Here is a 13,233-nt window from a genome sequence, read left to right on the forward strand (position 1 = left end):
TCCCCGCACACAGCGCCACCGACTCCATCAGCCGCCAGTTGCCATAGAGCCGCGCTCCGGCAGCATTACACGTTGCTATGGAAACGTCCCGACGGTTGCTTCTTTTCCTCGGGTAGCTCTGGGAGGGGCGGTGTGCAGCGTGAAAACGCGCCTTCTGATTGGCTTGCTCTCGCAAGGACAGACGGGATCCGGTTCCTGCGCGGCCATGTTGCATTCTGGCTTCTGTCTTTTTGTTGTTTGTTTCTGACGGTTTTCTGATGAAGACTCCTCAGTGTGGGCAAAGACCAGGTAGGTAGCGGGGACTAAGATATATAAAAGAGGGAAATATGAGGTAGATACGGCGCTCATATCACCAACGAGTAAAATGCACCATTATATATGTGTGTGTGTATGTCCCAGTCTTATGTCAGAAGTCTGAGGTAAACCCAGTGTGTAGCTCCTGTGTATAATATATGCCCAGAAAACAGGTCTGTGGGAATAATATATCATCTATTTGTCATGTAGCACATAAAAATAATTTATACTGTGATACTAGTGAGGAAATGAACACTATTGGTTCATATATATATTATATATTATCTCTACACAGTAAAGTGTTACATATTTCATATATACACTTAAGTTTGGAACAGGGACTATATATGTCTGTATATGCGTCTGTATATATATATATATATATATATATATATATATATCCCACATTATTCATAAATGTGGGAGTTTTTTGTGTACAATAACTGTTTTCATTGAGATGATCTCATTTGGTCTTGTAGATTATATATATATATGTATATATATATATATATATAATCTACAAGACCAAATGAGTTCATCTCAATGAAAACACAGTTATTGTACACAAAAAACTCCCACATTTATGAATGTAAGCGTTATAAATAAATAAAAATGAAAGAATATATTTTTACACGTATCAGGAACCCAGATGTCTGCAGCTGTTTATTGCAAACGGGCGATTATTGCAGTTGGAGGTGATCCTGCTTCTAATACATGGAAAAAGCCAATCAAGAAGAAATAATTATTTAAGAAATAAATCGTTATCATTTTTCAGATTAATTTTCTTTATAGATTAACCCAGAAGCATTATCAATTTACATTTAATTATAAAGCTCAAAAGAGTCTGCGTAAATAACAAGATTAATGGGGGGGGGGGTTGGAATATCATAATAATTTTTAACGTTAAAATTATTATTTTCCTAAAAATAAATCATATTTATTTAACCTTCGATAAGCGTTCACATATTACTTAAACCAAATCCTAATCAGTAACTTAGGGCCAAAGTATCCAAAAGCCATAATGACATTTGATGGGAATACCGTAATAAATGTGGATTTATTATACTGAGCTCTCTTTTTCTAGTTGCTGGGAAGGTAAAACATGTCTCTCACCTCAAGCTGTGAACGCTCTGGCAGAAGGCGCTCTCATTCCACTCCTCGTAAGCAAAGCAAAACTGGATCCAAGACCCATAACCTCAACAGTTCAATTCACTCTACTTACTCCTTGCTGTCACCCATCTACCATGACAGCTTTGAGAGTAGTGACGAGGATCAAGCTTTGGAGCAGGATGTAACGACAGATAGATCTAAAGATGAAGAACCAAGGTAATGTTTAGTGGGCATCTAACTGCACCATTGTTCATTTCACAGTTAACATAGAATGCCATGTAATGGGGATGGAGGTGATAATGTTATGCAAAATGTTTTAGGGGTCACATCATCCCATACGTTATTCAGCTAGTTGGGAAAAAGTATTTAGGGTAAAAATGCTTATTAACTTGAGAATACTTTTGAATCCTTCAAGCGTGGCTCAATCAAAGCCAGGCCTTGATCCCTGTTTACTGGAATTGTGGCTAACCAAGCCATACTCGCCAATTGTGGTTGCGCAGAAGGCATCATCGAAGAGGAGCGGCCAGCTTGTGTGTCTCCTCTTCTCATCAGCTAGGCCAGTTAATAAATTAGCCTTGATCTCACTGCGAAAGAACAGCTGCTGCTGCTAAATTATGTTTTCCATCTTTTTTTAATACGTGTATAGCCTGTCATACTGATGTATAGTGTGAGAGCTGAACAGTATTAATAGAGTAATGTAATAGAACTGATGAGATTTTTAGGTAGGACATTGACCATACAGAAGCTCTTCAGTGATGGTTCCAGGATGTGGACATCTGGAGATGAAATGACATTTGAAATTATGCATTCTTTATCTTAACAACCTAAATAATAAAAAAAGGTTCAATACAAGAAAGTAAATACACGTTAAAAAAAAGCTCAGATCGCCAGTAACTTTACAAAAGATTGCTTGTTTATTTCACACAAATTGTAAACTGCGTCACCATTTGCTAAATCAGTCATCTAAGACCATACTATATTATTGTATTTTATTATTGTTATTATTATTTAGGTCTCCAGATTGCCAAGATAATGGAACACACAGCAAGGCCTCAGAATTATCGCAGCAAGAGTTGAATCTTACTCCCTGGGAGACATGGATTATTTGCAAAGAAAAACAAATGCGCATTGAGTTGGAAAATAAATTATCAGAGGTAAAAATAGGGAATAAATATAGTTCCTGAAATGCCTTATAAGCTAGCTATGTGCCTTTAAAAAAAAACCTTAAAAAATGTATGGTGGTTACATTAGCATTGATCCTGTGTATTTGGAATGAGACCACTGTATTGGGTTTATTCACTAAAAAGGGAGTTGGTAGGAGAGTTAGAGTCATCTCACTGGCTTCAATACATTATGAGGGACCAACCCCAGTGAGGCTGTCCCGAAAAATAGCATGGATTGCCTTATATAAAGCATATTTAAATGAATACCAATACCAACACTCTGATTAAACTATGCATCATGTAGGGTCAGCGCCGCTCTTCTCGCAGATAAATTCTTCAGGGATTGCCCATTATAATGCTTAGTGAATTCAGGCGGTCACAGCCACATCTCTCCCGCCAGCTCCAAATTTAATGAATAAACCCCTTTATGTTAAAGGGACGAACCACCCATCATATGCACATGAATACAAAAGATAGTTGAGTGTCATGTTTATATTATTTATTTTTGCACAGAAATGCATAGAAGGATTCATCAGAATGCCCTTTATGAGTTCTCTTTCTTTGTTGCTCAATTGCTTTATATTGTAAGATATGTGTTTGGCTGAAGGCACATGGACTCTTACGCACCGCCAGTCAGCTTCAGCACTTACAGAGTCATTTAATATTCATTCAACGGTTGGAAAGGCTGTACAGGACGCTAGTCCGTCCCTTTAAATACAATTAACCTTTCACAGAGTTCAATACATTGTTCCATAGGAGGATTTTTCACACAGGTGCTACTAAGTCATGTAATTTAAAATCTTCTCAACTGGATCTTAAGATTCGGAGTAATACCCTTACATATGTATATAATATTTACAGAAGGTGAAAGTTGAAACCTCTACCTTCTGAGTTGGAATAACCTAACAAGCTATCAGTGGTCCAGATGACCTACATGCCTACTACTACGTATTAAACAGACCCATGGGTCAGTACTTTTTTTGAGACCCTTTGAGTGATTGTAGTGGGGTTACTTGGTTTATAAGGTTTGGCTATTTAAACATTGTTTCCTTCTGGTTGCGTTTTGATCTGTCAGCCTGGAATCAAACCCGTTGGTCCCATTAGACAGAGAGGAGCTTAGGCTCTCCTCACCAGGAGCAAAGTTCTTCAGTGGTTTTAATAACATAGAAGCAAATGGATGTTTTTATTGTATTTAGTATTCCCTACCAAAGGCGAAAACAATCTCTATGTCTACTTTATTTGTACAGAAACTAAAACAAGAGGAAGAAAGATTAAAACTGCAACAGGAAAAAGAAATGAAAAAGTTACTGGCCGAGGAGCAACACAAGCAGTGGGTCCAGAAAAAACTAGAACAGGTAAAGAAATACTGTTTTTTTTTTTTTTTTTAACTCTTACACTCAAGTATGAAGTGAGAGATTTCTTTGCAGCACAGTAACTCTGTTTCTCTCTTATTATATATGTACTGCTTTAAGGTATGTATGTTTCATACTTGGAATGTTTGTTTTCATGTCGTGGACAATCTATCTCTGTTGTGTAGTTGCTGATGGAGCTGCCATCTTTTACCGTAATGAGGTAAACATGTCTGCCGTATAAGTCATACTTGGCATACAGACAGTTTCAATGTCCTGTGTAATTTTATCCACGTCTGTTATTGGCTTTCCGTCAGGTTTTCTTACCTTCTGCCACCTTGTCTCCAATTTATTTTTCTTTGCTCCGATCAGTCACCCTTTTCCCCACCGCTCCCCTTCCCCTGGTAGCTCCTACCCATCTCGTTCCCCCACCGGTTAACTTTACTCAGTACTCTCCCTTTCCCTCTGGTTGCCGTTACCCCCTCCTTTTACTCCTTTCTCCTTACTTTGCCCTTCGCTCCCTCGCTTCTATCTCCACTTTGCGTTGGTACCTTTTCCAAGTTTGGCCATACATCTTGAAACATTTCTGCTCTCACAAACTGCGCCTTTATGTCAAACGCCTCTTTATTATTTTACACGTTTTCTTTTTCTCTGGAGTCTATACTGGAGAATTTTCAAAAACACCTTTTCCACACCATAGTTGAGTTGTGTTTCAGGTCTAAAAATTCTGAACTGCATTTTCCTGTCTCAAAAACTATTAAGAAAAGAGTCCTTTGGTGACATTTCTCACAAAACTGGTTCATCCATTTGTAGTTGTTCTGTCGTCTGGATAGTATATTGTGGTGCAGAGTAATTATACGAGACCTTGACTTACCACCTTCCTATTCCTTGTTTACTCCTCTGCATCATGGACAGTTGTATGAGGTATATGTGAAAGAATTGGGAAAAGCTGTCCTTGATACAATATAACCCCAAAATGTCCAGTCTATCAGAAACCAATCCAGATTGTAGCTTTCGATTTGAATTAGCAAGACACATCATCCTCTTCTGTCCTTCAGACATGATCCTCTCTAGGTACAGTATATTGCTTTATCTATCCACTGGGCTACAAATATAACTAGCACACACATGGAGAAATAAATATACATATTGAATAGATAGTTGAATAGATCACGTGCTTGGAGTACTATTGTAATGCGTTTTGGGTATGAACATGGAGCACAGACCATCAACAAGGGGGGAAACATAGCTTTCAATAACGTCATAAGCTCTCCTTATGTGTTCCCCACTCCAGGGTTCTGTCACCGATTCAGATCCCCTTTATTCTTATTATTTATTGTTTTATATAGTGCCATCAAATTACGTAGCGCTGTTTTATCTTGGACGCTGGAAGAACGCAGCGCCAACTTATCCTCATCTAAGACAGGAGTCTTTTGGCATATGGGGGATTCAGCGAACAGAACCTGTAGGTTGAATTATACCTTCTATTTAAAAGCAAAACATAGCTTTACTGATCCTTTGATTTTTAAACCTATAGATCATTGGGAAATATTAGGCCTGGCAGGCATAGGTACCGCTCCATTGCACTTAGTAATACTCTACATCTTGCCCTGCTCAAATGGTCTCGATGGAGTATGAAGCTGATGTTTGAGTTGGCAGAAGCTGAAGTATCGCCGTCCCAGTAGTGTTTTATGAGCTGTATGCTGCGTGTTTAAACAGAGCCTCGGTATGTGAAGGTGTGACGGCGTTATTAGACGGCCCCGGCCCCTCGTGTACTTGGAAACAATGCTATAGAAGTAGGTGCCAGCTTTGTGCAGAGAGGTAATCTGGTTGTAGGTTAACTAAAGCCATTGTTCAGCTGCCGTGTTCCTGATATGCAGACAATTACTTACATGATTTACAGAATGCATAGTGCCTGGAAGATTGGTTTTGTGCTAGCGATTATTCTGACCCAACCTTAAATTCTGCTTCCAAGACCTGTGACAGCAGAGCATGCAATCCAAGCCGTAAAGATTGAAGACCCATTCGGCCCCGTCTAGTCTGCCCGTTTTACTTGCTCTAAAGACTCAAACCTTAATCACTTCTTGATATCGTCATAGATTCAGGAACCATTTGCCTAACCCGTGTATTTTTTTACACTGTCTCACTGTTTTAGCTTCTACCGCTTCTTTTGGGAGGTTGTTCCACTAATCTACCACCATTTCAACAAAGTAAAACTTTATCATTCCATCTAAGCTTCTGAACCTCTAGTTTCAGATTTGTTCTACCATCTCTCCTCTTTTGAAATAATCTTCCCTCCTGTACTTTGTTCTCACAGACTATTCGCTGTACCGCAGCCTTTCCATAGATCAGTGGCGTCCAACCTGTGGCCCTCCAGCTGCTGCAGGACTACATCTCCCATTCTCCTCAGCCAGCCCTTTAGCTCAAAGAGCATTATGGGAGATGTAGTCATGCAGCAGCTGGAGGGCCGCAGGTTGGACGCCCCTGCCATAGATCGTCGTTCCAGATGTTTTTTAAATATCCTCGTACAAGCAGATCCAGTGGAAACCTAGAGTATTACAGCCAGAAGGTGCTGGGCTCGCACTTGTCGGATTCACTTGCCATCATCAGTTTGCCGACAGGACCTGTGGCGATAGTTACTGTACGTGATCTAATTAACGCTTTTTGCTCCTTCTTGTTTCCCTAATTTCTATGCGTATTGTTTTATATAGCGCCATCATATTCCGCAGCTCTGTACAATGGGTAAGCAGGTAAAAGAGTAGCGAATAATATGACAATTGGACTTACGAAAACAAGAGGTAAGGAGGGCCCTGTTCAAACAAGCTTACAATCTAGGACTGATGTCATTTGTATAAAAGCTATGATTTATATATATTTTGCAGCGGAACAAGAAATAATGTAAATCACTTGTTTAACTCTTTAAACGGTGATTAAAAAGTCAATTTTAAATCATAGCAATAAAATATTACATTGATTTACATATAATTGAATTATGAAAGTAATAAGTGAATGGCTAACCGACGAGATAACACCACTTTATTGGAAATATCGTAAATATCCTTCATAGTACTGGTGAATATCCAAACCTTTCGTGGAAATAAGTCTTTTCCTCACTCGTATTTTTCTTTCCCCCAGGGAATGCTTAATTGCCATAAGATAGGAACAGAGGCACTGATAGGTTGTTGCCATAGAACCGTAAAAGTGTTGTTTGTTTAATATGATTAAAAATTAAGGATCTGCTAAGGTTTATTTGCTTAAAAGGCTAGAAAGGTTAATTAATGTTTGTGGAACAGCACCTTCAAGAGCATTACGTTCTCTTTAAAATGTGTGTATATAAATATATTTATAATAATCATCATTGCTTTGATTTGTTTAAAAATGCAGATATAGACATGCTTTTTGCTATGAATTTAAAATCGTAACATTGTAATTGTAACTTTTTTTGTCTATGTTTTCATTAAAAAAACACATAAAGAGCTACTACCATTTTTTCAATGGTGAGGCAGTAATGTGTGTTTTAAAAGATCGGATCCATGGGAAACGCTTAAAAATAACCTTTTTTTGTTAATTAAGGGCAGTTTACTTTGATTGATGTGATTTCCCTTTAAAAGGAAGCAGCTGTAGAAAATTATTGAGGAAATTGTAATTGTGTATGACAAAAATGGCGGCTTTGGCTGTTTCCTTTTTTGTAATGAATTGTAGATAGATGCCAAAACTCGTTTAGGGCAGCAAATTGTAAAACTACTTCTGCGCATGCTGTAGACGAGGAAATCTGAGCAAAGGGACCTTGTGATATTTTGCATATCTGTAAACCTTGTAAAAATTAACCTTTTCCATGGAAACAAAATAAAGAAAAGCATTTGGACTTTGGTCCCATCCGGTCAGGGCGAATAAACTTGTAGCTCTACAGCTGCCCGATGAACCATAGGGAATGTAGTTAAAGGGACACTTCAGCCTCCAAATGTATTTTAATGCATATGGAAGCTGAGAGGTCCCTTTAAATGTGCGCAGTGTCCCCCATTCCAAATGCATGGGGGGGGGTCTGCATTTGCTTGCCCCCCCCCAGCTATTCTCCTTGCTGGTGAAATACTTATTGGCAGTCGGCTCCATCGCTGACTCTGTAAACGCGCTGGGTAGAAAGTCCAACGATTCCACCGTGCGCATAAGCTGCAAGCGCTCCCATTGCTTCCTATACATCAGTGGATCTGTCTGGGTATTTGCATATATATATATATAATATATATATAATATATATAAAAACACTTTCAAAAAGATGGTCAGCACTCCAGGTCTTTAAATAAACAATTTCATTTTATTCAAAGTCAAGTCGACGTTTCAGTCATTACTGACTTTCATCAGGACATATATATATATATAATGCTCTTATGGATTATAGCACCATGAAGAGAGTCTTCTTTCTAAACGTAGAAGGAATGTAAATGATTGTTTTATACGGATTTCCAGTTTAAGGCCTTTTTAATGCTGGTTTAACACTGAAAGAAGCACAATTATCTCTTGTCGGGAAAAAGAGTCTGCTAATCGTTAATGTGGCTCCAAGAAACCGGCGGGGCCATTTGTAAAGGTATAATTAGCAAATCAGTCAACATCATAAAACTCTTCTAGTTCTCCTAAAATGAAAGCAGGAGGACAAATAAAAAGGAAATGAGGGATTACGAGGACGCATGCAATAGTTGAGTCCTGAGTCAGGGTAAATATACACTAAATGCTTATTGAATGGAAACATGACATTTTTTTTTTTTTTGTTCTTTCCCTTTTTTGTCTTTTTTTTCATCTGTGGGCGTAGCGGAAAGTGCAAAACTCTGTGTAACTCATACAAGGGAAATCATTTCAAGGACGCTAACGGTAACTGCCGAGAGTAGTTAATATGATGGCGTAGGCTTTAGATTTTGAATGGGGCTTCTGGCCCCCGATCTGTGGTCTCTTTCTCGGTACAGGAGCCCATCTGGTCTAACGTTTCCCTGTTAAAGGGATACTAAAGTCTCCAAAGCATGCGCACGACTTTTATAAAGAAGTCCAACTCAAGATATTTATTTAAGACCCAAGAGACTTAAGCCATCAAGACGGAAGATCAGCAAAGAGGACCGTTCCGGTTTTTGCAGGTCCCAGGTGTCTACAGAGGCTATCCTTAGTAAAGCGTTGGGATGAGGATGGATGTTTTTCCTTGTTGTGTATCACCAAACACACTATAGTTTTATTATACCTATAGGGACTAGCTGATAGCTTGTCAATCCAGAAAGCCCCTATAATAAGCTTCTAACATGATGTATGTACTGAGCATGCAAGCCTGTGGTAATGCTGTCCCGGGAAAGTGAGAAGAAGTAAGGCACGGTACATTAATGTTTAATGGAACTAAAACTGTAGGAAATTAAACAGCATATCCTTAGGCATTGACTTAATTTCACCTTTAACAGCTATATCCCAATTGTGGGCATTCTGGAATTACCGTAAATCTTATGGAAGGGCCAGAATTTGTCTGTGTTGCCTCGCTAAATTTGCTACCATCTGGGGTCTATTCACTAAAGGGAGAGTTGTCAGGAGAGTTGTCATTTTAACTCTCTCACTTCACTATTCATTATGAAAGGTCCGCGATGGCAAGTTTGGCCAGAAAGAAGGCCCGAGCTGTCCCTGTATAACGTCCATGTCTGAGGAGACTTTAAAAAAAAAAAAAAAGCTCAGTAGGGTTGGACATTGATAGTTTTGTTTTGAAGTCTAGAATATGGAACCACAACTCTCCTGTTAACGCTCCCTTTTAGTTTGTGCTCTGCAGATGTTACTGGCTGGAACCACCAGTCCAAATGGCCCTCTTAGTTTTCATATGAAACAGCTGGTGGAGACCAGGCATCCAGGAGTCCCTAACGCGTTCAGACAACCATACCGTCTGACCATAAACTTCTGGTGAAACCTAGCCAAGAGTGACAACGCGTCTCAAGATTTAGTTGGGACCTGTGCCTCAGCTGTACTCTTGTTTTTGGCTTGGCACTATAAGGATCATAGTGGCTATTTTTTTTGACCAAAGTAGTCGTTAACGCTTTTGCTGTGTGGCAGAAAATGTGATTTACCGAGTCTCTTCTTTATTTTCACCAGGAAAAAAAGGAAAAAGAGCAGCAGCTCCTAAGGGCACAAAGGAAAAAGGAACTGGAAGAAATGCAGAAAATTACAATACAAGAAAAGAGCAGAGAGAAGTATCAGGAATGGTTAAGGAAAAAGAGAGAGGAGGAACAGGAACGCAAACGAAAAGAGAAGGTTGGAATTTTTGTAATTTATGTTTTTGTATTACTCATACTGTCCTTTTAGGGAATAATGGGGTAGAGGTGGGCTTTTTTAGAGAGTTGATTTACATCTGTGCAAGCTGTACGAACATCTGTAATTACCGAACAGCATAGGGGACCACAGTTGACAGATCGATCTCTTGATTGAATCACGTTCTTAAGACATTTGCACGTCTGCCACTAAATGTCACTTGCTCCTTTGCCTCTAAAAATAGAGTCCCCAACTTTTCTTTAGTGTTAGGCGACTAGAAAGGAGAAAAGTAGCAAACTGAAATCCATTGTGTTATTTCAGGAGGAAGAGGAGAAACGGTTAGCCGAGCAGAAAGAAAAGAGAGAGAAGGCAGAGATGACGTTTAAAGAATGGGTGGAACGGGCAAAGACCAGACCCCGGGCCCCGTTAAACAGCTATGGTTACGCAAACGGCAAGCTAACAGGTTTGTGATACCATGTATTGCGTTTTGTTTGAAAATAAATGTTAGTCGTTTGTGTTAAAGTTTTTGCAAAACATGCTCGAATTTGTAGTTCGTTACACTCGTAACTTCAGTGCATCCTTATGTAGTTTCAGATTGTCCTGTGTCGCTAACAAATAACAAACCGTATTTGTGTAATTGTCCTGATTAAAGTGAGATAGTGTTTAGCTGAAGACTTTGCACGTGGGTAAAGACATGTATACATAGGTAGGTAGCGTTGTTTTGGTTGGAGATGAAAGTACTAGAGATCATTGCCTTTATCCAACATTTTTTAGGAGTCCTAAAACAGCCAGTCCATGCAAATTATCTTATGTAAGAGTTGACAGAAGTCCCGAGCCTCCTCTTTCGGGATTGTTGCCAGCTTTACAAGTACCATGCCTGTTTTACGGGCAGACCTTAAACATGCATGGATCGTGTTTTTTCTCCCCAATAAAGTAGATGGTGTAATTGCATGATGTCATGTTGAGGGAATTTGAAAATGCATGGCGTAGATATATGGTTATCCTGAATATAACACAACTTTGAAGGTTTTACAGCAAAAACAAAAAAGGTAGCGGACTGGATAGCTGTAATGGTTCTTATCTGCCATCAAATTCTATTCTTTATGTATAAAAGCAGCCAATTACTCTGAAGAGGGTGAAATACGGAGTATAATAAATAACACCCCACTTTTTTTCAGCAAATCATTATTGCGAAGTTAGCGTAGCAGGGCTCAATTAATAAAATATCGGGATTGAAAGGTGTTTTACATTCACTGATCGGTTGCCTTTAACATTTCCCCTCTAGCCATGGCCTAAAGCAACGTGCGTTTCCATTATAGTCTCCAGTTTCAGGTTATATTGTTTACGTTCAAGCATATGGATTTGTTTAATTTCCTTTCGGCTTATTTCCATGTCTTTCCTGGTGTACAATTTTAGGCACACCACACTTTTTTAATTTATTATTATTATAGAAAATGGTTTTAAAGGGAAATTAAATCTACTGTCCTAAATAATTATATATATATATATATATATATATATATATATATATATATATTATGTATAGCAAGTGTATACATAGCTGTGAGTTACGAGCATATTTCTCATGCCTTTGTTAGGAGCTCATGACCTGCTGACAGTTTTCACTGATGTCTCGAACACTTTGCCCCGTATACAGCATGACAAACACCAGAGCTCTTGCATTCAGGTCTGCTGATCTATTTGGCGCAGTGTCCCGATGTGCGAAGGGTATTGTTATTGCGAGGTTAACACATTCCTGCTGTCAGCCAGCGTCTGGGTATCTGTGCATGAGAATGCCGATGGTCAGCGCGATGCTGTGAATGCTTAGGGGAAGGGCGGTTTGGTCTGCGGGATGAATATGTGCCACGCCGGGGGAAGCTTATTACTAAAAGGGAATAATCTTTACGTGTTTGTATGCATTATATAAATATGGAGAGGGACATGTATTAAAGTTTAGACGTCTATTAAATAAATACTCTTCTAAAGACTTCTGAAATTCTTAGTTTCCATGACTTGGGTGATGTTAGAGATGACCTTTTTGTGTGTGAGAGGCCATCACCAACATTACGGTGGGGAGAGAGGCTCAGATCTCCTGTACATAATGAAGATAGTCCGCTTTGTAACGTTGGAGATGTCACCCTAGACATGGAGCCTGTGTCTTGGGAAAAGATTTTATTTAAGACACTCGGATGTACAAGTATTGTAATACTATTTGGGATTGGGGTCTCCCTTCTTTATGCCCCAGCCACCAAAATAACAAACACTGCACTGGCTATTAATTTCTGATCCACACACTTGTTTTAACATTAGAAAAATATTGAGGCTAGAACAGCATTTAATGCGTGTAATCCCCCTAATTCTAGATACCTATTTTGTATTGTAACCAAATGTCAAGTTAACAGGTCAGCTAAACTTTTGTGTAACAGGCACATGTTAAAAGAAACTATTAGTTGCACTCGTGTATTCTGTAGTAACAGTCGATAAGGTCATATCCAAACAGATCTACACTTTCTTCTTAGCAAAAGTTTTTCTTATAGAGGCTTTGCCTTGATTTTCACTCCTTGCACGCAGGTCCCGGTGTAAAAACCACACTGTGGTTTCCTCAAATCATGCATTCTTTGTTTATTCAGGATACTATGACGGATGCTCCTATCCTGCCCCAGGCTTCTATAATCCCGTTCCATGGAAACCAATTCACGTGCCACCACCTCAAAAGGAAGGAGCCCAAGATCCATCTAGGAAGAAGAAAAAGAAACCTGTATCCAGCCAGCTCTATCGACCAAACTCTGTCCCACCCTGTAAACCCAAGGACAATCTCCGTGTAGGAGGAGGGTTGTTCAAAAGATGAGCCTTAATCAGAACAGATGAGTTTGACGGTGGCAAGTCCTGGCAGTCATAGAAACCTCACTCCATCGATTCCTAATATCAGTCTGTGAATACTGAGCACCAACACTGTGATGAGAACCTCGCTGGCTATTATGTGAACCCTTATAAGATGTAAGATGGCTTTCTAATCTTCAACCTAAACTCTATGCTGAACTTAAATGATCAAAGCC

General features: G+C 39.2%; 1 protein-coding gene across 1 annotated transcript; it reads left to right on the forward strand.

Annotated features, from left to right (window-relative positions):
• Nucleotides 1-1,396: 1,396 nt before the first annotated feature.
• On the forward strand, nucleotides 1,397-13,025 carry LOC149277657 (coiled-coil domain-containing protein 34-like). The gene is made up of 6 exons (XM_089502633.1): nucleotides 1,397-1,620; nucleotides 2,417-2,558; nucleotides 3,815-3,922; nucleotides 10,022-10,180; nucleotides 10,499-10,640; nucleotides 12,808-13,025. The coding sequence occupies exons 1-6, from the start codon at nucleotides 1,397-1,399 to the stop codon at nucleotides 13,023-13,025; spliced, it is 993 nt and encodes a 330-aa protein (XP_089358759.1).
• The last annotated feature ends 208 nt before the right edge of the window (nucleotides 13,026-13,233 follow it).

The sequence above is a fragment of the Sceloporus occidentalis genome, unplaced genomic scaffold (genome assembly GCF_023333645.1).
Source record: "Sceloporus occidentalis isolate IW3139 unplaced genomic scaffold, rSceOcc1.0.p SCAF_207, whole genome shotgun sequence".
In the NCBI taxonomy this organism is placed as follows: Eukaryota; Metazoa; Chordata; class Lepidosauria; order Squamata; family Phrynosomatidae; genus Sceloporus; species Sceloporus occidentalis.